Raw genomic sequence first — 26,937 nt, forward strand, 5'->3', positions numbered from 1 at the left:
GGGATGGGCACACGGAGAGAGAACATTTTAGACGACCTGAGGAGGAGAAATGCCCTAAGTTCCCTCAGCTCCAGCCCCTCGTCGGGCGAGAGGGCCCGGGCAGTGCTTTGCCAGCCGTCCCCAGCGCCCTCCACCCTCCCTGGGCTTAGCCAGAGCCAGATGGAGGGAGGCACCTCCTGGCTGCGCGGAGATCGAGGCGGTGAAGCGGGCTGGGGAGATTAACTGCACGGGGAAAACAAGCTCAGCAGACGCCGCGAAGCTCAGGACGTGTGTGTGTGTGTGTGTGTGTGTGTGTGTGTGTGTGTGTGTGTGTGTGTGTGAGCACACGCGTGTGCCCCGAGCACACACGGACACACACGTACAGAGGGAACGAGGCGCTCGGATGTGTTTGTGTGTTTGTGTGTGTTTGACAGAGCCGCTGAGCCGGCGCCTCGCCTCGGAGGGGCAGCCGGGTATTGGCGATGTGGCCTCATCCTTTAATTGCTCTGCTTTGATAACAGTGATAATTGGCTGGAAATCGATACTGTTTTGCTCCTGTTTTTCCCATCCTGTCTCTCCCAGCCTCCCCTCCTTTCCCGGACGCCGTCGTGCTCTCTTTAGTGGGTGACATTTAAAGGCTCTGTCACAGCCATTAGATAACCCAGGCGGAGAAGATGCAGTGGAGAGGGATGATGCCGGCAGGGATGGGGCCAGCTCCCCTCTCCTCTCCCACGGCTCAAGGACAGATGGAGACGATGTTCCAGCAACATGTCCTGGTGCTCTGGGAGCCACAGGAGTGGGGGGACCGCTGGATCTGGGGGTGAGGGAGAGTGAAGAGAGAGAGCAACAAACCCAGGCTGAGCCAGCCAGGAACTCCCTCCGGCTTTGGCTCTGAAAATTGTGCCAGAATATCACGGGAAAATGTGTATTAATATCACACTGCCCGGCCTGCCCTGCTCTGCGTGCCCCCCTCTTCCCCACAGCTCCTGCAGAGCTGCCCCAGCCACAGGTGGGATCTCAGAGCCCCCCAGGTCAGGCACCTCCTGATCCCCTTGTAACTGCCCTCAGAGCAGCCCCTGTGCTCCACCTGCCCAGCTGGGGCTGCTGGGGCTCTGTCCCCTCAGAAGGGCCCTGATCCCCAGAGCTGAAGGGTTTGGGGAGCAGAACAGCAGCACCAGAGGGTGTGTGGGGAGCCCCAGGAGCCAGGGGCACACTGGGCTGGAGCTGGCAGCCCCAAGACCCGGGTCTGCAAGAGCCAAGGGAGCCTCATTAGCCAAGGGAGCCTTGTTAGCTGAGTGACCCTCACTAACAAAGCAGGGTCCAGGGACTCCCTCTGCAGGGCTGGCTGGAGCACGGGGCTGGCAGTAGGTGAGGGATGCCTGGGAGGCTGCAGGGGCATGAGCTACCGGTGCCCTCACCTTCCATGGGCACCTCTATGCCCACTCACTCTCCCCGGTTACCTGTGCACACATCTTCCCTAGTAACTCCTGCACACACCTTCCCAGGGTATCTGTATATTCACCATCCCCATGGACCTGTGTGCCCACCTCTAGGAGAACCTGTGTGCCCACCTTCTGTGGGTATCTGTACACTCACCAAGCTGGATATCTGTGCTTTTACCTTCCCTGGGTACCTGTGCACCCACTATCCCTGGCTACCTGTGTGCCCACTGTCTGTGGGTACCCGTGTGCTCACCATCTGTGGGTACCTGTGCACCCACCATCCCTGGATACCTGTGCACCCACCATTCCTGTGCACCCACCCTCTGTGCCCTCACCCTCTCTGGGTATCCGTGCCCACGTCCGTGGGTTCCAGGTGCCACCTGGTGGCCGCGCGCCCGCCCAGGGTGGTGTCACTGGAAATGTCCCAGCCTGTCCCCGCAGGGAGCTCTGCGCTGCCCCAAAGTCTCCCCCCAGGCACCCCCAGAGCGGAGCCCGGCCCGCGCCTCTCTTCAAACCGAACCCGGGCCGAACCCCGCCGGAGCTCAGGGCACAGCTCTTCGTAGGGCTTTGGGCAGGGAGGCGCTGGGGAGACTCCCGAGCAGAGCTTGGCCCTGGCTTCCGGGGGTTTTACTGCTGGTGTTCCCCAGCCCCAGCAGAGCTGGGAGCAGGCGTTTTCTCCTGCGGGGTCTGCCCCCATGGCAATGGCAGTGGGGAGGGCTGGACCCGGCATGGACTCGGAGGAGAGCTCTGGAGCCCGGCACGGACACACGGGCTCGGAGGGGAGTCCTGCACGCAGGGCTGGACACACGAGCTCAGAAGGGAATCGGCCCCATGACCAGCTGGGCCACCTGAGCAAAGCTTTGACTGAATAAACCCCCACATCCTCCAGTGCTTGCGGACGAGCAGCAGGAACAGTTTTGTAGGGAATCCCTTGCAGCTGGAGGCCCCTGGAGCATCCCACCCACACTATGGTGGTGTACGGCCCCAGACCCCAGAGCGGGGGGTTCCAGCCCCTCTCCTGCCGCTGGGGCAGAGCTGGCTGCAGCCCTCCCCTATGGATGGGGTGTGAGCAGAGCGCTGTCCAGGCTCTTCCCCAGCAGTTCCAGCCATGTCCCCAGTCCCCTGCCCTGCAGCTGAAGCCCCCGCAGTGTCCCAGCCTCTACAGCCATGCAATATCTGTGTCCCAGCCCCTATAGCTCAAGGGACAAGGGTCTCGCCCCTCTTCCTACAGCCTGGGTGTGGCTGTGACCCCTCTCTCTGCAGGGGATCGGGCTGTGTCCCACCCCACACACCCACATGAGGGTCTCAGCCCCTCACCTATAGATGGGGCACATCTATAACCCCAGCCCTACAGCCAAGGGGGTCAGAGCTCCCTCTCCTACAGTCAGGGCACACGTGCACCGCAGTCCCTGTAACCAGGGGGTCACAGCCCTCGCCTCTGTTGCCGAAGCATACCCATGCCCCAGCCCCTGCCCTATGCCCCTATGGCCGGGGCAGGGAGGGCTCACAGTGCCCTCCGCTATTCCCGGAGCCCACCTACACTCCTGTTCCCACAGCCGAGGGGGTCACAGCCCCCACAGCCGAGGGGGTCACAGCCCGCTCCGCTATTGCTGAGCACACCCACACCCCAGCCCCCTCCCCTCCACCCCCGCCCGTGTCCCCGGAGGCTGCCGCAGCCCCCTGCTCTCTCCCCGGCTCGCCCCGACACCCCCGGCCCCGTCCCAGGCCTCGCGTCCCCCCCGTCCCGTCCCCCCCGTCCCGGGCCCTCCCCGGGGGAGGCGCTCGGGGCCCGCGCCCGCCATGTTTCCCGGCAGCGCTCCCTGCCCGCCGCCCGCCTGAGCCTCCCGGGGCCGGCCCGGCCCGGCCCGGGGCCGCCCGCCCTCCTCCGCCGCCGGTGAGTGGGGCCCGGCGAGCGGGGCCCGGCCCGGGGCTCCCGCTCTGCGCAGGCCGCGGAGCCTCGGCCTCGATTAGCGCCGCGGGCCGGGAGCGGGGCGCGGAGGCCGGGGGCGGCGGGCCGGGGCCAGCCGCGGGAGGGGGCGGGCGGGGGCCTCTCCCCGGCCGGACGGGCTGTCCCGGCAGCCCCGGGCCGCCCGGGCACGGCGGGGTTCGCGGTTCGGCCCGTCCGACCGGCTGGGCCGTGCGGCGTTCGGGGAGGGCTGAGCCCGCGGCCCCTTCTCTCCGCAGGGACTCGATCGACAGCAGCTCCCCAAGGTTTGTCCGTGTGGCAGCGGGCGCCGGCCGGGACCCCCGAGGGAACCGCGGCTAGCGGGGCTGCCCTGGCTGCGAGTGCCCGAGGAGAGGCCGGTTTGGGCCGGGAGGGTCCCGGTGTGGCGATGGGGGCGCTGGTCTGAGCTCTGCGGGGGACCCCCGGGTGCGGAGCCGAAACCCGCATCCCCCAGCTGAGGACGAGGAGGGATAAACCAGAGGTGATCCGGTTCCGTCCCACGGCAGCGCTCCTGGCACGGTAATGATTTCGTGTTTGTCTTATTCCCTCGGTGAAGCAAGTTTTGTAGGAGAAGGAAGGGAAGCGGCAGGGCTGGCTGGAAGGTCGTGGGTACTTCATGCACCCCACAAAGGCAGAGCTGCTGGGAGCTCCTGGTATCAACGCCGTGGCTTTGTGCCCGAGCTGGAGCCACCCGCACCCACCATAGTCCTGCGCACATCCTCTCCCCTTGTTCTGTGTGAGAGTTGGCCTGGCTGCAGCCACGTTGTCCACACACATTGGAATTGTGTGTGGTTTTTGTTTGTGCCTCATGGTTCTCATTTGGAGCACTGTGGTGGGTTTGGCCCTGTAAATGCTACACCGTGTGTGGCTGGAAGGGGCCGGTTCCTGGGGTTGGAGGTAACTGCATGTGATCCAGAGAGAAATTATTAAGATTAAATTTAAAATTAGGTTTCAGCTTGTCAGCTGTTTTCCCTGGGAAGGTGTTCTGGAGTCACATCTTACTGCTGGAAAGAACACCTTATCCTTATTTCCAGCCTAACCATGCTAACACTCCCCTTACCCACGTATGTCAGAGCAGAGCGTCAGTGGGTTCTTTCTGCATCGCTTGCGTCATCTTCCTGAGAATTAAAAAACTAAACCAGGCTTGAAATGAAAACCAAAATGTGACTGACTGGGCCTGCACTGGGCGTGTGAGGTGTGGGTGTTCCCGGGGGGCATCAGTAGTGCTGTGGGGGCACATTTGGTACCGGGGGGAGAGTGGATTGTTGGGGTCTGACGTGCTCTTGTGTCACCGGGAGTTTAGGAAGCCTCGTGGTGCAGCAGGGAGAGCCGGGAGCCAGTTCCTGTTGGCTTTGCAGTCTGCTCTGGGCAGCTCTGGGTGGCTTAGGGCCCAAGGACACATTTCAGGAGCCCTGAGCGCTCGAGGTCTGGGGGCCTGGTGTGGTTGTGCACGTGCAGGAACCGGGTTCTCTTGGGATCCTTTGTGCTCCTTCCTGATCAGCTGCAGCACACAATGCCCGAGTGCTCAGGCCCTCACAGCTGTCCCGGGTTTATTTCTGATTACTGCCTGCAGCTCGGTGCCTCGGAGGGGCGAGGATGGCTCAGGAGACGAACCAGACGCAGGTGCCTCTGCTGTGTACCACGGGCTGCGGGTTCTATGGCAGCCCTCGGACCAACGGCATGTGCTCTGTGTGCTATAAGGAGTTCCTGCAGAGGCAGCAGAGCAGTGACCGGATAAGCCCTCCAGGTAGAGGAATTTTTCCTGGAAATCTCTCTTAAATGAGTGTCTGGGTACAATCTGTGTTCAGCATGGTGCTGGTGCCTGGCCACCAGCAGACTTACCCCCTCCTAGAAAAATCATATTTCTCTTTCTATGGATGCCCAAGGCTCTAAATCAAGGACCCAAGCCCTTGAGCACTTCTATTCCCTGTCAGGAGGGACACTTGCTTTGTTCCAGTCTCACCAGTTTGGAAAGCCCTATCCCAGCCAACACCTTCCAGTAAACTGTAGAATTTCACATGTGCTAATGGTGATCCCAGCTTTCAGCTATTTCCTGCTCCCTGATTAGGTGCTGACTGCTGGGAACCATGACAAAGCCCCACAATGAAATTTTATTTGGCTTATTTGTATAATATTCTTATCTTAACAGCGAGATATCTAAAAGCCATGACTTACAAGGTTTGTTTTCTGCACTTGGGATGGGAGCAGGGGAAGGATGCTCTCTGCATCGTAAGCAGGGATTTCTTTTGCTGGGGGTTTGTGCAGATGCCACATGTACAGAGTGAGAAATGCTCCTGAGAGTTCTTCCACAGTTTATTCCTGTGGGTCATGGAATTCATCATGGCTTCCCTTGAGTTACCCACACAAAATATGCTCAGAAACATGACTTTTCTTGACAGAGGCTCTTCCTAAGACCCCAGCTTAGATCCTCAGCTGACACAAACCCACATGTGCCTGTTGAGGCCTGTTCCTTTCAGCAGATGAGGATCTGGTTCTTACACCTTGGAGAAGTTACAAAGTGCCATTGGGTTCAAGATCCAGACAGCCCTGGTGTCCCATAGAGTCCCATGCACAAATTTGGAGAGGAGGGTGTAGGAACAGGGATATGGGAGTGATCCCAACAGGGATGTGCCCGCCCAGCTCCAATAGGGAACAGGAGTGTAAGGCCTGCTGGAAGTGCTCATTCTCCTTTCTCCTTGACTGTCAAGCACCTGAGGAACTGGCTGATACTTCCCAGAGACTTGACCAAGCTTGCTCTTCTCTCGTAGCACCCAGTGGTCCCAGCAGCAGCCCCATGGCTCCCGAGGCCATCGCAGGACAGCGCGCGGAGGGAGACTCCACATCTGAGGATGCAAAAGCCAGGTAGGGGCAGAGTCTGGAGGGGAGGGGATCTAAATCCTGCTAAAATCCAGCTCTGGGACACAAGGGACAGGCTGTCATCCTTAATATGTCTGTGAACAAGCTGGGTCAAACTTTTCATTGTGATTCTGGTTTATGTGGAAGATTGAGATGTCCCTGCTGCTGTCTGATGAGTAGAGTGAGGTATCAGAGGGTTGGTAGTAAATTAAGTGGCATCTTGGTTCTCCTGCAGCCAGTGTACCTTGTGTGTCCCTGGCTCTGTTCAGCTGTTCAGTTTCTGCTCAGTCACAGGTATTGGGATTTTTGGGGTTTTCCTGTGCAGGGCCAAGAGTTGGACTTGGAAGGATCATGAGGATCATGAGCTCAGAATGTTGTGTGATTCTAAGTGAAAGCACCTGCTCATGACCCAGTCTGGAAGCTGTGACAGCAGGATTAGAGACCTTGGGCCTGTTTGATGGGGAGGAGGACAGAGCTGCATTGAGCTCTACCATTACATTACAGCCCTGACTCATAACTGTGTTTTCCTGCCCCTGGACTTGTTTGGATAGGCTCTTGCCTTGGCTTTGAGATATAATTGGGTGCAAAAGGAAACTGAGATCATCACAGATTCATTCCATTTATGTCTATAAAGAACTTTGATCCCCGATCTCAAGGGGAATTGACCTGCTGTGCTCCTGACCTACTTTTGAATATAAGGAAATAAACTTTATGGGCTGAAGGTCTCTTCCACATAACTGTCCACCAATTGAAAATACTTGTGTTTTCTCTTTTTGTTTGTCTGCTGCACATGCTCCCAGCGCTCAGACTCCTGTGACCCATCAGATGACGGCCATGAGCATATCCAGAGAGGAAACTAGCAATGAGACAGAGGAATTCACCAAGACAGATGAAGCCTCATCGGCTTCTTCCTCATCAGGTAGGGTGGTTGGTTTGTCCTTTGCACAGATCTGAGTGACACTGAGCTCAGGAGTCCATTGGAGCAGCAGGGACAGCTGCTGACCCTGGGGCGTGTCCCCTCCCGGCAGTAAAGACACACCTGAGAGATGAGGAGAAAGCTTGTTTTGGTGACAGGGAGGAGAGCAAATGCTGTGCCCGAGGGCAGGCTGATAGAGATTGCTCTGTGGGCTGAGGGCTGAGTGGCTGCCAGCCCTCGAGTGGCTGGCAGGAGGATAATCTTCCATGACGCCTCTCCCAGCGAATGGCAGCGAGCCCGGAGCGTCCCACAGCCTGACGCGGCTGCTGCTGCCGGCACTCCCCTGCCAGCTCCCAAGGGGGAGGAGGGGAGACAGATCCATCCCAGGCTTGGAGAGAGGTGACTCCTTTGTGACAGTGCCTGGGGGTAGTGGAGGCCTGTTGTCACCCCGTGTGATGGGGGAGCTTGTCCCTCGGGAGGGTGTTACACAGGGAGTGTCCTGAAGTGATGGAGGAGCAGCAGAGTCATTGCCCAGCGTGGCACATCCTCCAGCTGATGCCATAAGCAGGTGATCTGCATGCAGACACCCTCCTTTGCTCAGCTGACAGCTTGCTTGCATTGAAAGCTAAAAAAACCCAGGAGCTGTTGGTCGCTAAAAAGCCGGGCTCTAGTCACCACACATGGCTGGGCATTGTGGGTTAAGTAATCTCTTGCCTGCAAGCCCAGGAGGCAATTTGCAACAGGCAGGTGAGAGACTGTTAAAAGAGGCTTGGGAGAGCCTGCCCCTTTCATCTGCCTGTGTAGTTTTTAGGAGGCTGTTTAGGGTTTGCTCCACAAAGCTGTCTCTGTTTTGCAGGTGCTCCAAGGAGCAGTTGGAGCTCCTCCCTCCTGTTGACTTCTCTAACCTGCTTAGGTACTGGAGGAAATCCTGCTAAGCACCAATGACCTTTAACAATCTGGCTTTGAAAGCTCAGTTTTCCCTTTGGTAGATTAGAGGCAGTGATGGATATCTGTGTAAAGCATTCTAAGACCTACATTTGGGGAACACTTACATAAGAGTCAGCAAAAATAATTAGTAGTACTTACAAGGGGTTAACTTTTTTTCTCCCTGCGAAGATTAACTGTGGGCTCAGCTGACAGCTGTGTTGCTGTACAGCAGCTGAGCTCTAGTGACTATCCAGTCACTGTCCAGTGGCCACTTCAGCTTTGGATTTAAGGCATTTGAAACAGAGAGAAAGCTGTGAGGTGGAGATGTCGGTGGAACAAGGCAAATCTCACCGTTTGGGGTATGATAGCCAGAGCAGTGTACGCACAGAGAGTCAGCAGAGCCTCAAGCAGCTCCTGTGATAAAATGAATATTTGGTTTATCAAGAAGGGCAGCAAAACTCTGGCCTCTGTTTCAGGTACCCTGCTTGAGATATCCCAGAACACGGCTGAGGGCAAGACAGCTTCGGAAAAACCGAAACCGAAGAAGAATCGCTGCTTCACCTGCCGGAAGAAGATTGGGCTGACTGGTAAGTGCCTGGCCTGGAAAAGCTTCCCTGTGCCCTAAGCAGTCCAGAGTGAGAGCCCTGTGAGCACAGTGCTGTGGTGCTGCTGGGTTTGGAGGGTCAGAGGCTGGAGGTTCCCCCCAAATCCATCCAGGAGCTGTGGTGCTGCAGGAAAGGAGAGAGGGGAGCTCCGACCTGCAACAGCATTGGCTGAGGCAGCAGCCTGGGGAACATCCCACTCACTGCCAGGGTCCTGGCAGCCCTTGGGAGCAGGATTGGATGCAGCAGCACCTCTTGGTTGTTCTTGCTTCTTGGCAGAAGCTGCTGTAGAGGAAGGCTGAGCTCACTGTGCATCGGAATCTGTTCCTGGTCAGGTCTGTGGTAAAGCTTTCGTAACAGTGACATGAACTGAGCTAGACCCAAATGGAAAATCCCTCTCCAAGACTCATCCCATTTGTTAATGCTGCCTGATTTCTGCTGTTAGCTTCCTGAGAGCAGGATGGCTCTCAGCATGCAGCCTGTAAAGCTGGAGAGAGAAGTGCTGGGATGGTGTCAGGGCATTGCTATCAATGGGAAAAGGCTTCTGGAAAGTGAAGCAATTAATTTGGCTGTGGTTTGTTAATAAAAACATCATTCCCCTAAATTATCTCTGGCATTTAGTGCTTCTCTGGAAGAAAGTTAACTCTGGAGCTGTGCAGGTCATGTTGTTCTGGCAGAGCACTTGCTTCTGTAGCCTGCTTGGGGCATCCAGCAGCCAGGGACTGGCTGTTTTCATGGATATAAGAGGCTTTGGCCAAGTCTAGACTGGAAAGTTTGAACCTGAGCTTGCATGGAAATCCATCAGCACTGTCCTAGAATAGGGGTGGGTTTATAAACCTGGATATGGGCTGGGTGCTCCGTGCCCAGCCTTTGGGTTGCAGAGAGGATTGTTTTGCTGGATGAGGGTTTCCTTTAAACTATGAGAAGTTCTCTTCTTTAGGATTCAACTTACAGAGAACTCCTGTGAATTCAGGGCATTTAGGATAAAATGAGTTTCCTCAACCAGGAGTAAACTGGCACCTTGGAGCAAGGTGTTTGTGGGCTTTACAGCCCGTAGTTGGAAAACCAGGGAGGGACAGAGCACGATTCCCTGCCAGCACGATTCCCTGCAGCACATCCCCTGCTTGCTCCCTGCCTTGCTTTTGCAGTGTGCTGTGTTAATGGTAGCACTCTGAGCATTGTCCCTGAGTGAAGTGACTAAACTGGGAATTTTGAAGCCTAAGTAGCTCAAACATGATCCTGTGGTGGTGACAGCTCTGCTGCTTGTTGCTGGTCAGTCCAGCTGCTGCTGTGTGACCCTGGGGAGCTCAACTGACTTGGAGGGCTCAGCTCCAGCTCAGGCTGCCTGGGGAGCCTGGTCTGGACTAGCAATCTGGCATACTGCAGTGCCTGGCACGTCCCTTGTCCCCAGGGAGCATGGACAGCAGCTGCTCTGGGAGCCTTTCCCACCATGTGACAACTGGGGCTGCCCAAAGCACACAGAGCTCCTGAGCCAGAGGAAAGCCAAAAGCCACCCATGGTCTTCCCCAAATGAAGAGTCCCTTTGGCCTGTGGGGAACCACAGGCCCTCCTCTCTTGGCCCTCTCTCTGCATTGGTGGCATTTCCTGGCGTGGCAGGAAGGAGCCAGGCTCTGCCACCTTCCTGCCCAGCTGGATGGGGTCTGATGTGGCTTTGTCCCTGCTCTTCCTCCCCTCAGGCTTCGACTGCCGCTGTGGGAACCTGTTCTGTGCCATTCACCGGTACTCTGACATGCACGCCTGCCCCTACGACTACAAGGCGGAAGCTGCCGAGAAGATCCGCAAGGAAAACCCCATCGTTGTCGCCGAGAAGATCCAGAAGTTGTGAAGGGGTCCGAGCAGCTCGAACTGCAGCCAGGCTGCCTGGTGCTCCTCCCCTTCCTCCCAGCCTTCCTCCTCCTCCCCCCAGCCCCTGCAGTGGTGCGAGGGTGACTCCGGCAGCGCACACAAACCGGGACATGGGGACTCCTCGCGCCTCTGGCAGTCAGTTGGTGTTCCTCCTCTCCCTCCCTGCCTGTCTGACAGCCACAGCTCAGCTGATGTGTTCTCAACCAGCTTCCCAAAGGAAAAGGGACCGTCCTGCCCCGCTGCTCTGGCTCTAAGACCTTCTCACTCGCCTCTTGCCGGGCACTTTGCATGGCAGGAGTGGCCGGGCTCAGCCAGGCTCTGCCGGGCTCAGCCTTTCCCTTCCCGGCGGCTCCGAGTCCTGCAAACCACCCAGGACTTGTGGCTGCAATCCCCGAGCAGCCTGGACTCTGTTCCCTCTGCCTGTAGCCCCGGGAGCTGGGGGATCCTGGCAGCCAGGCTGCCGTCTGCTCCCCGGGAGGTGTTTGCTCTCCAATGCAGAGAAGTTGATTCTGTAGTTCCAGCACCCCAGACCCCTCTCCTCACCCTCTGTTGATGCTGTTGGAGAAGCACCGAGGGGGCTGAGCAGTGATGCTGGCACAGGGAGGATATTTTGTGGCTTGAAGTGATGTGGGCAGGGCAGGACCTTCCAGGAGGTTCTGCTCGCTGCCTTGTGCCTCTCTCCACGGGGAGGGAGCCGGGAACACCCCTGCTCCAGCCTCCTGCTTCAGCACCCCTGGATAACCCTGACTGCTTTCCCAGCAAGGTGTGTGTCCCTCAGTGCTGCCTGTGCCTGCTCTCCTCTCTCCCCTCTTTCCTCTCCCCTTTCTCCTCTCCCTTCTCTCTCCCTGCCTTCTGCCTTACACAAGTCGCTCTCATCAGGGTTGTGCACAAAGCTCAGGTCCCCACACCTCTGCTTCTGCACCTGTCCCTGCATCCAGGTGGCAGTGGGGTCCCCGCCTAGATAGGCCGTGCTGGTATTGGGGAGAGCTTGGGGAGCCCACCCAGCTGCCCTCCTCTGCCTCCTCCCTCCCTGTGGGATGAGAGGCAGGGCCAGGTCCCCAGGAGATGTTCTGCAAGCCAGACAGAGGGAACTGGGGCACAGGGAAGGTCACGAGGAGGGTCCCAGAAGTCCAGGTGGGGGCTGAGAAATGCCCATGGAGAGACCCAGGGAGCAGGGAGAGGTGCTTGGAGGGCTTTGGGCTCACTGAGAGACTCAGAATTCCGTGAGGTGCTGGAAGGCCCAGGGAGGGCTCTGGGGTGCAAGGGAAGGCAGAAGGAGAACTTTGGGGTACAGTAAACATGCTCAGAGGCCTCAAGCGCCCCAAAAGCCACTTGGAAGATTCTGGGGGTGCACACACTCACACAGGAAGGGAGGTGTAGGAAAAACCAAATGCCACTTAGTACCACTCCGGAAAGAGCGTCGGAGGGCTCTGTTGGGAGGACCCGGGGCTCAGGGATGCAGCACAAGGCAGGCAGAGGCTCCTGGGGCACAGCCAGAGCCTCTTCCGTGCCCAGGGGATTCCTGGGAACACCAGGAGTGGGGCTGTGGCCATGGGGCTCTGGCTTTCAAGCAGAGAAACCTGGCTGTGTCCTGGGGACAAGCAGCAGTCTGTCCCACTCTGGTGGCCATCCCACGCTTTGGAAGCATTTCCCTCGGTGTCAGCAGAGCTGCAGGGCCCAGCTGGGGGAGATCACAGCAGCTCCTTCCTTCCAAGGGCTGTTTTCCTGCCCTGCTTGTGGCAGTTCTGCCCAGGTGCTGGTGGGGGGATCCCTCTGAGTGTTTGGTTTCTGCAGTCTGCTCCAGCCAAAGCAGTGTGTGCTCTGTGCCAGCTGCCATCCTGTGCTGCTACCAGCAGCATCTGAACCTCCCAAACTGCTGCAAACCCCCCCTCCAGCACTGAGAGGAGTGAGGCTGCCTCTCACCAGCCTTTTCCTCAGGTTTTTCCTTCTGGATAACATTGACATCATGTCTGGAGCACGCGAGTGGCTGCACGTGTTACCCCTGCGCAGACCTGGGGAGCTGGAGCTGGTGTGTGGCCAGGCTGGTTTGCCACTGAGCTTTTGGCTGAGGATGATCCCTCACCCTCGGGGGATGCAGGAATTGCAGCCACCAGCCCCAGGAAGTGCAGCAGCTCCCATGGATCCCTTGGGAAAGCCCACAGCCACCTGCTTCTCCAGCACCGCCCCTTTCCCTGTTCTCCCTCCCTGTCCATGAGTGTAAATACAACACAGTCTAGTTTGCTTGGATGCTGTGGGTGCTCTGTTTCAGGCAGGGATGTCTTTGGGGCTTGGCTTGGCTCTTTTGGGGTGGCTGTGGGGCTCTGTGCCTCAGTTTCCCTGTGGATGATCATTGACAGGTGCTGGCTGGGGATCAGAGCACCCCAAACCTGCACCCCCGGATCTCAAGTCCACCAGGGGCTGGGCTGGATGATCTCCAGAGGTCACTTCAAGCCTGACAAGTCTGGGGTTTTGCTTTCTGGCTGAGCAGGAAGCCCTGGCTGGGCTTGAGGGGCTCTGAGGTTCTCCTGGGTTCCCTCTTGTCTGCTGTCACTCCCTTGGGGCAGGAAAGGGAGTTTGGGGCAGGCCCCCAAAGCCTCTCCCTCCCCATATCCACTTGGGCATTTGGGCCGTATGTGGCACCAGGACTGACTTCAGCAAGGCTTTATCTCTGTAGGAGACACGGGAAATGTGGGAGGATGGCCTCGGGGGAGGGTCTGGCTGAAGGCAGAGCTCCGAGCGGCCTGATGGGCACAGCAGACTCCGCCTGGGCTCAGTGTTGTCCCCAGGGCTCGGTACCTCCTCCAGCCCTGGGCAGTTTGTGTAGCAACGCCCTGCCCGAGGGATAGAACGGATCCCGATCGGCTTTCATGGTGATTCAGAGCAGGGGGAGTGACTGACCAAGGTGCTGCTACTTGAGGGACCCTGGGGGGCTGGGTGGGGGCAAACCTGGGGGGTTCAGCAGTGGGTTCAGCAAGGGCAAGTGCAGCGTCCTGCACCGGGGAGGAACAACCCCAGGGACCAGCACGGGCTGAGGGTGACCCACTGGAGAGCAGCTCTGCAGAGAAGGACCTGGGGGTGCTGGTGGATGGCAAACTGTCCCTGAGCCAGCAGAGTGCCCTGGGACCAGGGGGGACACTGGGACCCTGGGGGCAGTGGGAAAAGCGTGGCCAGCAGGGCAGGGAGGGAGCCTGCCCCTCTGCTGGGGGGCGGGGGGGGGGGGGGGCACATCTGGGCTGCTGTATCCAGTTCTGGGACAAGGACAAGGAGCTACTGGGGAGGGTCCAGTGGAGGTCTCAAAGATGATTTGGGGTCTGGAGCTTCTCTCTGATGAGGAGAGGCCGTGGGAGCTGGGCTTGATTAATCCAGAGAAGACTGAGAGTGTTGGATGTTTGGGGTTTTTTTAAAGACTATAAGACAGTATAAAGTCAAAACCTCCAATGTTACATTCGCGAGTATAACAATATGGAGAACAGTCAGATGTACATTGATCCAAACCAAACTCAGCTCCAGAGCCGTGACAAGCAGCTGCTCATTGAGTCCAGCTGACTTTGGGATGTCGCAGTGCTCGGTCAGAGCATCCAAGTTCAACTCCTCCACTCGCTGCTTGCGGGTTTTCGGCGCTTTCTTCGGGATCCCCCTCCATTTGCTGCTTCTCCTGTGTCTTCTCCAAAGCCACCTGCGCGGGGGTGCGCTTGTCCAGCCCGCGCTCCTCCTCCTCCTCCTCGTCCCCCTGCTCCTTGCTGCCCGTGATCTGCTCCGGGATCTGGGCTTTGTCTTTCGCCTCCTATTCCCGCTTGTCGGCCCCCAGGGCGCCCCCGCTGCCCTTTAGCCGCGCTCCATGATTTTTCTCAAACTTCTAGATTTTTGTCACATTTTATACAGTCCCAAACCCATAGAAATCCATCGGTTTAATGTTCTTTGGTCCCGAGTTGCGCAGTTCTTAGTATTTGGTTTCCTATTGGGTACGGATTTCCTCTCCTCTGATGTTAATTAGGTCTTCACTCCTGATTTGCATTTCCTTGCCAGCCTTTTCCCGGTGTCTCCAGCCGTGCCACGGGGCAGGTCTGGAGGAGATGTTCGCTGATGTTTCACCAATGGGCCTTGATGACCTTTATCTCTGGTGTATCTCTCGTGCTGCTCCCGGCCTGCTGAGATGCCGAACTCACCATTGTTCCTGGTGGAACAATGCTTTGGAGGGAAACTTCCAAACTTTCGTTCCCTTCCCCCGGGGCAAAGGCGAACAAACGAGACTAAAGTTAGGAAATAAAAATTTTAAACTTGTATGTTTTCCAACAAGAGGCGATCTCACCAATCCACCTAAATATCTCCAACGTGAGTGCCAGACTCCCTTCAGTGGTGCAATGGCCGTAAACTAAGCTAAACCCTCAATGTGGGGAAGAACTTATTTACACCGCGGGTGGCAGAGCACTGAGCAGCTGCCCAGGGATGCGGTGGAGTCTTCCTCTCCGGAGACATTCCAAGCCCACCTGCTCCAGGTGACCAAGGTCGGGCTGGACGATTTCCAGGTCCCTTCCAGCCCCATTTGGGATTTTGAGATCCAGGGGCCGAGGAGAGGCCGCGCCGCGTCCCCGCCATGAGGCGGCCGCGCTGTTCCCATGGCAACGGGCGCTGGAGGATGGCGTCACTTCCGGCTGGGGCGGGGCCAGCGCCGCCCCCGCCTGGGAGGCCGCAACGGCCGCGGGGCCTCGGGCAGCGGCGAGCGGGGCTGGGAGGATGTGCAGGTACCGGGCGGGCACGGCCACACGGGCCGGGGGTGCCCTGCGGGCAGCGGGGCCCGGCGGTGGGGCGGTCACGGTGTGTTGGTGGGGGTCCCCAGCACGGTCAGAGGGAGGGGAGGCCCGGCACGCAGGGGAGGCCGCGCTGGTCATTGAGGGGGGGACACAGTGGTCAGTGAGGGGGGTAGGCAGTGGTCAGTGAAAGGGGGACACAGTGGTCAGTTTCGGTTTGGTGGGGGGGGGGGGTCAGAGGGGGTGTGGGACCCCCCCCCAGCGGGTAGGGGAGGGGGAAGGCCGGGCAGGGTGTGTGAGCCCCTAGCAGGCGGGAGAGGCTCCCGGTGGCGGCGTGTCCCGCAGCCGGCGGTGGGGGCAGGGGCAGAGCCACGCGGGCCAGTGGGGGCTCACGGGGACCCCTCAATAGTCGGGGGGGTCTCGAGGTGGTCAGTAGGGGGGGTCGGGTCCAGTGGGGCTGTGGGGGACACGCACACAATGATCGGGAGGGGTCCCACTGCTCAGTGTGTGTTTGGGGGTGGGGGGTCCCCCAGCGATGAGTGAGGGGATTGGGGCCCACAGGCCCACAGCAGTCGGGGGTCCCCACACCGCGTCAGTGGGGGGAATGGGTGGTGTCCATGCTTGTCTGCAAGGTGGGAGGGCCGTAATGGACAGCGAGGGGGAGAACTCACTGCTCACGGTTGGGGGGAAGGGTCAGTGCTGGCGGGAGGCCGGCAGCGGGCAATGGAGGGAAACGTGTGTGCAGTCAGGGTGTGCAGGGTGGGGGTCCCACAGCCCGGTCAGGTGTGCGGGGTGAGGGTCCCGTTCCTGTCGGGGCAGGGGGGAGCACCCACCAGTCAGTCCTGGGGGGCCCCACAGAGGTCAGTACAGCAGGGATCCCCCCTCGGTGGGTGTGGGGTCGGTGTGTGTGCGGTGGGTCGCGCCCCCACAGCAGGGTGGGGCGAGGGCAGGGGCCGGGCAGGGCTGGCCACCCACGGCGGGGGGTCCCCACCTGGTGCCTGGCTTTGTCCCAGCGTGTGCCACACGACACGAGTGTGACACGCGGTGTGAGTGGCCCGTAGTGCCCCCTCCCCGCGTTGACCCCATGCGGGTGTGCTGCCACCGGACACCCCGTTCTGCCCCGGCAGTGCTGGTGCCACCGGCACACGGGCTGCCAACCCTGGCAGGGACACGGCTGCCACGTGCCAGGTGTCACACCGGCCCTGGCCCTGCTGTGGATGGTCACCGGCCCGAGGGGGCTCCCAGCGGGGCGCGGGGCATCCCTTCGCTCCCAGTATTTTGGCATATTTCAGTGCCAAATCCCAGCTTCAGTGCCATATCCCTCTTCCACCCTTTCCTCCCCTTTCCCAGGCCTTCGGAAGCAGATGGAGCGAATTCCTCGGGGTGTGGGCTGGTTTGACATTCCTCAGCTCAAGCCTGTGCCCAAACTTGCAGAAAATAGTTGCCTTTTTTTTTTTTTCCCCCTCTTTCCCCCCTTCCTCTCCCCTTTCCCCTTTTTCCTCGGGAGCTCGGCACTCCCGAACGCCTAGGTGGCCCCGCGGGAGCCGTGTCCTTTGTCCCTTCAGCCGTGTGTCTGCTGTGGGGGTGGTGTGTGTGGGATCTGCTCTTGTCCTCGCCCCCTCTGCGTGGGCTGCCCGCGGGGGCTGGCGAACGTGGCAGGAGCTTGGATTGGATTTCGGGGGGGGCTGCAGAGATGCTCCAGGGAGCTGGCGGGGGGGACGACGACGACGACACACTGCGGGGAGCACGTTTGTCCCCGGCCGTGGGTCACAGAGGGGACAGAGCCCTCAGAGCCCCCGCCCTGCCCGCAGGCCCCCGCAGCCGCCGGACGGACAGATGGACACGGCAGCCCCGCCGCGCGCCCCGGCCCGCGCTGCACGGCCGGCGCCAGCCGTGCCCAGGGCCAGCTGAGGACGGGGCGTCTCCGGGTCCGGCGTCGTTGCCGGCCTCTGTCCGATTTGGATCCTCCCTCGCTCCGGGCGCGGCCGCCTCCCCTCCCGCCTCGCCGCCGTCATGAACGGGCTGTCGATCAGCCAACTCTGCTGCCTCTTCTGCTGCCCGCCCTGCCCCAGCCGCATCGCGGCCAAGCTGGCCTTCCTGCCCCCGGAGCCCACCTACGCCATGGTGCCCGAGCCCGAGCCCGTGGGCAGCACGGGCTCTCTGCGGGGTGCCGCGGGCCGCTGGAAGCTGCACTTGAAGGAGAGGGCGGATTTCCAGTACTCCCAGCGGGAGCTGGACAACATCGAGGTGTTCGTCACCAAGAGCAGCCGGGGCAACCGCGTCGGCTGCATGTATGTCCGCTGCGTGCCTGGCGCCAGGTGAGTCACCGCGGGTGTGCCAGCTGGGGCTCTGCTGGGCTGCCCTGGGGCCGCCCTGGGGGCTCCTGTCCCCTCTTCCCCCTCGGCTGAGCCTCGCTGGGGGAGCTGGCTCTGCCCCGGGGTTTTGGAGGCGTCCATCCGGTGGGACGGGCGAGCTGTGCTCCCAGGACCGGTCTGGCTTGTGGCCGTCCTGGGAGTGGGGTTAAAGCAGGAGGAGAGGCAAAGCCGAGGCTGCAGGGGTGTGGGGATTCCCCAGGATGTCTCACAGTCCCCCAGTGTCACGGCAGTGATGCAACACTTGAGTTGTTTGCACAGAGCTTGGTGCTCAGGAGCCACCGGGGTGGCTGCACCAGCTGCTTCTCCCTGTGCCCAGACCTGTGGTGACCGTGGGATGGGCAACTGCCCGTGCCAGCCAGGAGAGCCTGGCTTAGTCAAATTCACAGGGACATTTGATTCCTCAAGGAAAGGAGTGATGGGAGTGAAAGCCAGGAGGGGTTTGGTTACTCCTGTGGGTCTGTGAACTGGCACCCTGGAGCATGAGATGGAGACCCCCTCCCTACTGTCAGTGCCTGGGCAGAGGAAACAGGAGGGGACTTGGCAGCTGCTCCCTGAGCAGTGGCACAGTTTGGGGGTTCAGGTGCAGAGGGAGGCCATGTCACCCCAGCTGACCCTTTTCCTATGTCCTCCCAGGAATGACAGGTCCTCAAAGATCAGCGTCCTAGGCTGCAGGGCTGGAGGGGAAAGCCTGGGCTGGGGGGAACCAGGCCTGCAAAACTGTGGGGTATCAGGTGCTGCTGACTGTCTGACCTCCCCCAGATCTTCCTGTCACCGACTTCCAGCTGGGGCTCCCTGGGCATCCAGGCCGCAATTGGAGGCTCAGCCTGGCCACAGACCCCTTGGACCAGCTGCAGGGACTCAGCAGGGAGAGGGTCCTGCTCCCTCCCTCTTGCAGAAGGGAGCCAAGCTCTCATCAATCTGCTATTAGTGTTAATTTTTATGATTAACGTTGTTTTTCCCCTTATGGTGGAAATTTCTTGTGCCTTGTCACTCCCACAATTCACTTCGCTCTCAGCATCTGGTGTCTTGCCAGGCTCAGGAGAGAAAAAACCCACTGTCAGAATTCTTACTTGAAATCCCCATTGGGCAAACAGCCCCAAATCCTGAGCTTTTTACCAAAAATAGACTCAAAAACTTCAACAGAATCATCACCCTGCCTTCATTCTGCCTGTTCCTGCTGGGAGCGAGCCCCTGGCTCTGTCACTGAAGGGTCTGGGTGTCTCTGGGGGTGTCACAGGAGCTCCCTTGGAGGCTAGAGGGGTGTTGGCCCTTTGTGTCCCAGGGTTTGGTTGCTGGCCTTGGGAAATATCTGTGCTGGAGCTCCAGCAGAGCCCAGGATTAACGTTCATACCCACATCCCAGGTACACGGTGCTCTTCTCCCATGGCAACGCCGTGGACCTGGGGCAGATGAGCAGCTTCTACATTGGGCTGGGCACCCGCATCAACTGCAACATCTTCTCCTACGACTACTCGGGCTACGGTGTGAGCACGGGCCGGCCCTCGGAGCGCAACCTCTACTCCGACATCGACGCCGCCTGGCAGGCGCTGCGCACACGGTGAGCGGGGCCTCAGGAAAACCCTGTGCTCCAGCAGGCTGGAAAACAGGAAATCTCCCAGAAGGGGAACCCTGGGCCGCTTGAGACAGGAAGGGGTGGTTGGAAAACTGTCGAGGGAGCAGCTGGGGGATCCAAGGAGCAGGGGTGCTGCGGGGCATGAACTTGGCACAAGCTGTGCTTCCTGTCTCACTGCGCCAGGCTCAGCTCTTGTTCCTCTGCCAGGCTTGGGGTGCAGCCCCGTGCCAGGCTCAGCTCTGGTTCCCCTGCCAGGCTTGGGGTGCAGCCCAGTGCCAGACTCAGCTCTGGTTCCCCTGCCAGGCTTGGGGTGCAGCCCTGTGCCAGGCTCAGCTCTGGTTCTCCTGAAGGGCTTTGGGGTGCAGCCCAGTGCCAGGCTCAGCTCTGTTTCCCCTGCCAGGCTTGGGGTGCAGCCCTGTGCCAGGCTCTGCCTCCTCTTCCTCAGGCCTTGCTCATGGTGTGACCCAGAGCTGGGGCTGCCCCACACGGCTGCAGTCCAGGGTCTGAACACCCTATAAGCCTGACATGGTCAGGGAAAGCCTCCCAAGAACTCAGCTGGTAGCTCAGCCCTGGCTGCTCCCTGGTTCTTAAGGAGGGAGCAGGGAGCTGCTCTGGGCCCAGCCATGAGGAGCTGGGCAAGATCAGGGGGACAGACAGATGCCAGACCCTGCTGGGATTCTGGTGGGTACAGTGACTGGAGCAGAGTAACCCCTGAGCTGTATCTCCTGGCAGTGTGCCACACCACTGAGCTGCCCTGTCCTGTGCCAGGTACGGGATCAGCCCGGAGAACATCATTTTGTATGGACAGAGCATCGGCACAGTGCCCACGGTTGACCTGGCCTCCCGCTACGAGTGCGCAGCCATCGTGCTGCACTCCCCGCTCACCTCCGGCATGCGCGTCGCCTTCCCCGACACCAAGAAGACCTATTGGTTCGATGCCTTCCCCAAGTGAGTGCCCCAGGCAGAGGGCATGGAGGGTTTGGAGGGGCAGTGCCCAGAGCAGCTCTGGTCACAGCCATGGGACATGTCACATGTGGGCCATTTTTTGTGATAGGTTTAAATATCCCTTTCAGCATCTTCTCGCCCTGTATTTGGTGCCCTCTGGGAGTTGTAGTCCTCCCTGGGGTTGCTGTGCCCCCTCCTGAGGGCTGTACCATGTGTGTACCCCACACTCCCCTGTGGCATCACCTCCTGGCCACCTTGTCCCAGTGACTTTGCCCACCAGCTTTGGGGCTGTGCCACTGGCCCCCGTCAGGTGTCACAAGCCCTGGGTGTCCTTGGGACCTCTCTGTCCCCCAAGAGTAATTCCTTGGGGATTTTTCTGCTCTTCAGATAGCAGGAGAGGTGCTGAGAGGATGAGCTCTTCCTTTGCCTCTCCTTTGCAGCCAGGCCAGTGGGGCTCAGGGGACAGTCCCTGAGCCAGAAGCTGTGGCTGGGAGCCACCAGCCCACGCTCTGCATCCTGATGGCCTCACGTGGCCTTTGGGATGGGCTGGGACCAGCCGTGCTTCCCTTCCTCAGAGCCCAGCAGGGAAGGGCTGTCCTGCAGCAGTTCCCATCAGCCCTGCTGAGGTCCCATGGGGATGTCACTGCTGTCTGCTCCTTGTCTGTCACACCGGGGCAGATCTTTTCCTTGGCAGAAGCTCAGTGTCCCTCCCTGTCCCTGTGCTCTGCCACGATCAAAGAGCATTTCCTGGTCCCTGTCCCAGAGGATGTTTTGGGGGCAGGAGGAGTGGAAATGTCTCATTCCCTGTGCTTACCCCCTCTCTCCTCTCTCCCCCATCCACTCTTTTGGCAGCATTGAGAAGATCTCCAAAATCACCTCTCCTGTCCTCATCATCCACGGTACAGAGGATGAAGTCATCGACTTCTCCCATGGCCTGGCGCTGTTCGAGCGCTGCCCCAAGGCCGTGGAGCCGCTGTGGGTGGATGGGGCAGGGCACAATGACATTGAACTCTACAGCCAGTACCTCGAGCGCCTTCGGAAATTCATCTCGCAGGAGCTGGCCAGCCAACGCAACTAGCCAGGGCGACAGGCAGAGGGGTTCTGCTTGTTTCTCCAGTTCTCCCAGTAGCTCTCGCTAGTCCCTGCTGCTGGAGCTGTAATGAGTTTGCTCAGCCTCGGCTCCAGGCTCAGGAGAGGGCGGGAGGCCCTGGAATGGACAGTGTTTGCTCTCGGCCATGAGCACAGCTCTCCTCCCTGCTGGTGCCAGCCCCGGCGCTGCTGGCACCACCGGCCCGGCTGGCCAGAGACGGCAGCTCCCTCCTTGCCCCTTCCCAGAGACATGAGCCCACCTTCCGATGGTGGATCCTTGGCTTCAGACATGTCCTCGTCCCCTCTCCCAAACCAGCAAAGTCCCGAGTCCCTCCCGGCCGCTCTGCTGCTCTGACCATAGCAATAAGGCGAGTTGGAGAGGGCCTGGGGCCCCGGCCCCTCCCAGTGTCCCTGTGGCTGGGACACAGGAGGTGGCAGTTCCTGCTCTCCATGGAGCTTTCCCGGGCCCTGTGCTGGTGGTGCCTGGTGTTCACCCCCGGCTGGGGCAGAGCCGTGTCCCCATGGGGACTATGGGGATGCATGGAGGAGGTGCCCCCCTGCCCCACACCTCCTCCAGTCTGGTGCTGCTCAGCCTTCCCAGAGCACTCCTGGTGCTCAGGTCACCCCCGGAAAACCTCCGGGGCGAGGGAAGCAGGCAGCAAATAAAGAGCAGAGGTTTAACGTTTCACCTGTGTGTGCCCTTTCCCTGGCTACCCCTGGGGGCACCTGACCCAGCCCCAGGGTGTCCAGCCCCTCAACCTTCCCCCTGTTCAGCACCTTCCCTAGATTGCCCTTGGCCAGCTCCCCAGTGCTTGTCACCCTCCTCTGGGGACTGGATGACCCCAAGGTGCCAACAGGAGCAGGGAAGATGCCCTTGGCCCCTGGGACCAAAGGTCTGTGTGTGCAGTGGGACTTGGGGACAACAGGAGCCCATTCCCCTATCCTGTGTCATTGGGGATCACGGGTGCAGAGGTGAAGGATGGCCTCAGCCTTCCAGGAGCTGTGGGAGGCTGGGTGTGTCACAGGGGAAGGGGGGATGTCCCCATGGCCTACTCTGTACCAGGCCAGCACAGCAAGGGTGGACACAGGGTGCTCCTGGGGTCCATTGGATGGTCCTGGGGAGAGCAAACTTGATTATTGACCTGCTCCATGCCCAGTTCTCACCAGAGCTGTGTGGGGACCTCAGTGATTCTGGGGGTGCACTGGCCATGGGGGAAGGTGCAGGGGTGTCCCACGGAGTCCTCTCACCACCACACAGGAAATTTGCCCCAGGGAAGGGCAGAGGCTCAGGTTGGTGATTTTTGGGACAGTGCCTGCTCTTACACTCCAGGAAGAGCTGCCTGTCTGTGTGTTTTCCTGCCCCTGGGACATCCCTGGCCCCAACCCAAACAGCAAAACACTGCTCTGCCCTTCCCCTCCCTGTCCCTGTCCTCCCGGTATCCTGTCCCCGACAGAGGCCCTGGGCCCTGCCAGGCTCATGTGAGGAGGGATTTAATCTCCTTAGGGGCTCAGGGGCCAGGCGGGGGGGCTGCTGCACCCCCACGCTCTGAGCACTCCAATGCACCTATTGTTTGGGGCTGGGAGCTGGGGGGACCGAGGTGGGGGGCACGGAACCCCCTGCTCCCCACACATCCTTCTTTTCCCCCAGGAGCAGAGCAGGGTGTTCCAGAGGAGGAAGGATGGTCCTTCCTTGGTGCTGGGGCTGAGCAGGAGCTGGAAGAGGAGTGGATGGCTCTGGAGGGGGCCTCACTCATTTCCAGAGGGATTTTGGGGTCCAGCAGCTGGGATGTCTGGCTTGTCCCTGCACAACCCCCCAGTCCTTCCCCATCCCTCTGCCAGCAGTGGACAGGTGGTTTGGGAGCCTTGGGCTCACACGTGTGTGGAAAGCCAAAGCCATCCAGCCCGGCTCCCTCTGGCCCCACTGTCCCAGGGCTCCCTAATCCTGGCACAGAGACTTTCTGTGTGCACCCAGGGTATTTTTATCCTCTTACTGCTGCCTGTTTCCTGTTGAGCTGCAGATGCTTCAGGCCAGCTCTGCCTCGCCAGCAGGATGGCTCAGAGCTCCTTAGGTTTGGGGGGATGTTGAGGTGGCTCGAGGCTGTTTTGCCTGTGTCTCAGTTTAAAACAAAGGCAAAAGGTCAGGAAAGTTCAGCCTGATCCCCAAAGTCTAGAGGCAGGTTGGGAGGATGGGAGTCCATGGAAATGGGCATTGCTGGGTGCCACCTCCATGGCGGGGAGCCCTGACTGGGATCAGGGTCAGAGCTTTGGGTCTGGATCTGGCCCAGGATGGAGGCTCCATCCCCACTCAGCAGCTGGAGCGAGGTGGGACAGAGACCCCTGTGAGAGCTTCAGGGGCCTCAGAGGGTGTGGGCTGGGGGCCCTAGGCACAGGAATCCCCACCTGGGGCCAAACTGGGCCACGAGCCACTGGGACAGCACTTCTGTCCTCTTTGGGACAGCATTTCTGTCCCCTCTGGGGTCACACTTCTCTCCCCTCCTCTGGTGCTGCAGTTTAGGGTGAAGGAAGGGCACTGGGTGGGGGACAGGGCTGGACGGTTTTGGTACCAGGATGGGGACAGGGCTGGACGGTTTTGGTATCTGGATGGGGACTCTGTAGTGTCCTTTCCTGGAGGGGACAGGCAGAGCCAAGGCCTTGAGTGTCTCCAGAGTCCCTCCTGCAGCCAGAGCAGAGCAGGGTCAGGGCAGGTGTCCCTCTGGCTGGTTTGAAGCTCCCAGCCAGGGGGGCACAGGGGCCCAGGCTGGGCATGGCGGACGTTGGGTGTCCGGCTAAGAGGGGTTTAAGTCTCCTTGGGGCATAAATGAGGCTTTTGATGGCCCGGGCCTGCATGCCACAGTCATGAGACCTCGTTCAGAGGCCGAGCTCAGTCATGGGATCCAGGAAACTGAATTAAAGCAAGTTAAGGAGCTTTTTCCGAGCTCTGCTCTGGTTTTCCACGTGCTTGTCATATGAACAAAGATGGTATAAAAGGGCAGAGGGGAAGGATCCCATCGGAGGTCGGGCTGGGAGAAGGGACCACGTTGGGAGAGGATGCCGGGGTGAGAACAGCACGGTGCTGGCTGAGGTGGAGGGAAGGAGACAGAAAGGACAAAAAGAACGGAGAATGTGTTGGCTCTGCTGAGTGAGGTGGAGGCCTTGGAGACAGCAGGGACAGTGGGGACAGCTGTGGGGGCAGAGCTGGGGGAGCAGAGCTGTGTCCCCCCTCCCCGAGCAGCGCAGAGCCCGACGAGCCCGCGGCTGCACCGCGACACCGGCTGCACCTCCCTGGTGAGACACGGGCAGGGGGGCAGGGGGGGCACCCACAGCCCTGGGGACATCACAGCCCTGGGGACACCCTGAGAGGGCACTCACAACCTTGAGGGGGCACCCAGCACCCAGGGGGGGCACCCCGCTCTGCCCTGCTGGCTGGGGCTGGGACAGGGGTGGCAGGTGGTGGTTCCTGAGGGTCCCTGAGCTGGGTTGGGACCCTGGGCTTGGGTGGGAATCCATGGGACGGCCCCACACTGCTCTGTGTGTGAGTCTGTGCACAGGTGTGCACACAGCACACACGTGTTCATGCCCAGGTGTGCACACAGGGACACCTGCACAGGTGTGCACGCACACAGGAGTGTGCACAGCCCTGCAGAGACCTGCACACACACACAGGAGGTGTCCAGAGACACACGGGGACCTGCACAGACACAGACCTGCACACACACTCACACAGATGTGCACTCACACCCAAATACATACACATAGATGTGCACTCACACACAGCTGTGCACACACCCCTGAGCAGCCCCACACCCCCTCTGCCCCCTCTCCTCACCCTGGGGTTCCACAGCAGTCCCTGCATCCCCGGCCCCACCGCACCTCCCCCCTGCCCATCCTGAACTGGTTCAGGGACCGCAGCAGTCCCTGCCAGGGCTGTGCCCTGCCCCAGGGACACCCAGGGGCTGCTTTCACCTCCTGGAGATGTGGGGCAGCCCCAGAATCTCCAGCTCCCTCTGACCCCCCAGCTCCCCTGGCTCCACAGGATCCCCCAGGATGCCATAGGATCCCTCAACTCCCTGGGATTACCCCAGATCCCCTCAGCTGCTCAGGATTTCCCAGCTCCCCAGGATCCCCAGGTCCCCTCGCTGTCCCCTTGCGTCTCTCCTCTGTCCGCAGGAGCTCTTGCAGGAGTGCGGGGCCGGGCCCGCTGCCCCCTGTGAGCTTCCCTTTGTCATCCTATGCCTGAGCGTTCCTGGAGGCTGGGATGGCCAAGGGAGGCCCACGGGCTGCCACAGCCCCGCGGTGACAGCGCCTGGACAGCACAGCTGGGACCCCGCACCGGGTTGGGACACCCTGCGGGACGGAAATGTCCGTTTGCGGGGGGCAAAGCATCCCCTTGGGGGCTGGGAGCTGCCCCTTCGTGACAAAGCATTCTTGTAGGGGTCAGAGCATCCCCTTAGGAACATTCTGGGGGCGTGAAAATTCCATAGAGGGACCAGAACGTCCTGGAGGAGGGGCTGGGATGCCTCCCCTTCATGTGCCAGGAGCACCTATAGGGACTTAGAGCATCCCCTGGGGAAGGGAAAGCATCCTTGTGGGGTGCCAGAAGAACTGTGGGGTTCTGGAAACACCCGTGGGGAGCTGGAGCATCCCCTAGGGTGGCTGGTACCCCGTGGGCTGGGGCTGGGCAGGGGGGGCAGCAGCCAGGCCGTTGCCCAGGACGTGGATGGGGTTATGGGATGTCACAGAGAACCCCTGTATGGGAAGGAACTGCCATGGGGGACATGGGTGTTAAAAGTAGGGTGGTACCAGGATGAGGTACTGGGAGTACTGGGAGTGATGTCACCATCCTGGTCAGCCCACCCCTGTGAAGATGTGACCCCATGTGAGGACGTTCTGGCAGCTCCAGGGAAGGAAGGCCCTGTTCTCCCAGCTCTGTTCCCTTCTCCAGCTTCACAACCCCCCTGGTACCTCGTGCTGAGGCTGGAAATGTTCCCATGTGGATGCAGAGAAAATCTCCCCCATGGGGGGCAGAAACTCGTCCTGGGAGCTCAGATGAGGTGATGCAGAGCAAGAAGCAGGGAGTGGGGGTCCGTGGGGGGAGGCTCTGCTCACACCAGAATCTGGTTTCCATTTTTTTTTGGGTTCTTCTCCTAAAATTCGACCCCATTCCCCCAGTTGGGGGTGGGTGGCAGGGCAGGGATCAGCTGGGGGGGCGGGGCTGGAGGGTGGGGATGAGATCCCAGGGCACCCCCAAGCTCCAGGCTGGACCTGATCTCTGCTCTGGGAAGGGAACCAGGAGCACCCCCCTGGCAGCTCTGGAGCTCATCCTGGGCCACAGCTGGTCCTGGGGGTGTGGGGGACACCCAGCAAGGAGTGAGGTCACCCTGGCACCAGGGCAGGTCCCTGTGTCCCCCAGCACAGTATAGTGTGTCCCTCTCACAGGGGACAGGTCCCTGTGTCACTCAGCATAGTGTTGTGCCCCCTGTCACCCTGTGTCACTCAGCACAATGTGGTGTGTCCCTGTCAAAGGGAACAGGTCCCTGTGTCACTGTCCCCCAGCACAGTGTGTCACTCTGTGTCACCCAGCACAGTGTGATGTCTCCTCATCACCCTGTGTCACCCAGCTGAGTGTGGTGTCCCCTTGTCACAGGGGACAGGTCCCTGTGTCCCCCAGCAGCAGG

General features: G+C 60.1%; 2 protein-coding genes and 1 pseudogene across 3 annotated transcripts; 2 read left to right on the plus strand and 1 right to left on the minus strand.

Moving 5' to 3' along the window:
- The first annotated feature begins 3,181 nt into the window (after positions 1-3,181).
- Positions 3,182-12,780, plus strand: LOC103821902 (AN1-type zinc finger protein 5-like). 2 transcript variants are annotated; one of them, XM_050986054.1, is made up of 7 exons: positions 3,182-3,315; positions 3,606-3,885; positions 4,940-5,113; positions 6,135-6,228; positions 7,023-7,141; positions 8,542-8,652; positions 10,365-12,780. In XM_050986054.1, the coding sequence occupies exons 3-7, from the start codon at positions 4,963-4,965 to the stop codon at positions 10,511-10,513; spliced, it is 624 nt and encodes a 207-aa protein (XP_050842011.1). In that variant the 5' UTR covers positions 3,182-3,315; positions 3,606-3,885; positions 4,940-4,962; the 3' UTR covers positions 10,514-12,780. The 2 variants fall into 2 exon arrangements, with proteins under 2 accessions (XP_050842011.1, XP_009095093.1); XM_009096845.4 differs by lacking the exon at positions 3,182-3,315 and having other exon boundaries at positions 3,497-3,885.
- Positions 11,323-15,422, minus strand: LOC103821995 (uncharacterized; annotated as a pseudogene).
- On the plus strand, positions 15,190-21,950 carry ABHD17A (abhydrolase domain containing 17A, depalmitoylase). Its single transcript, XM_009096949.4, has 5 exons — positions 15,190-15,275; positions 17,093-17,599; positions 19,019-19,213; positions 19,997-20,176; positions 21,026-21,950. The coding sequence occupies exons 2-5, from the start codon at positions 17,295-17,297 to the stop codon at positions 21,249-21,251; spliced, it is 906 nt and encodes a 301-aa protein (XP_009095197.2). The 5' UTR covers positions 15,190-15,275; positions 17,093-17,294; the 3' UTR covers positions 21,252-21,950.
- Positions 21,951-26,937: the final 4,987 nt, after the last annotated feature.

The sequence above is a fragment of the Serinus canaria genome, chromosome 28 (genome assembly GCF_022539315.1).
Source record: "Serinus canaria isolate serCan28SL12 chromosome 28, serCan2020, whole genome shotgun sequence".
NCBI classification, from domain to species: domain Eukaryota; kingdom Metazoa; phylum Chordata; class Aves; order Passeriformes; family Fringillidae; genus Serinus; species Serinus canaria.

Excerpts from the sequence above, each read along its gene's own strand:
- LOC103821902 (XM_050986054.1), top strand. The coding sequence starts at position 4,963 with ATGGCTCAGGAGACGAACCAGACGCAGGTGCCTCTGCTGTGTACCACG. Across the intron at positions 6,229-7,022 it reads TCTGAGGATGCAAAAGCCAG|CGCTCAGACTCCTGTGACCC; the intron begins GTAGGGGCAGAG and ends ACATGCTCCCAG. Across the intron at positions 8,653-10,364 it reads GAAGAAGATTGGGCTGACTG|GCTTCGACTGCCGCTGTGGG; the intron begins GTAAGTGCCTGG and ends TCCTCCCCTCAG.
- ABHD17A (XM_009096949.4), top strand. The coding sequence starts at position 17,295 with ATGAACGGGCTGTCGATCAGCCAACTCTGCTGCCTCTTCTGCTGCCCG. Across the intron at positions 17,600-19,018 it reads CGCTGCGTGCCTGGCGCCAG|GTACACGGTGCTCTTCTCCC; the intron begins GTGAGTCACCGC and ends CCCACATCCCAG. Across the intron at positions 20,177-21,025 it reads TGGTTCGATGCCTTCCCCAA|CATTGAGAAGATCTCCAAAA; the intron begins GTGAGTGCCCCA and ends CTCTTTTGGCAG.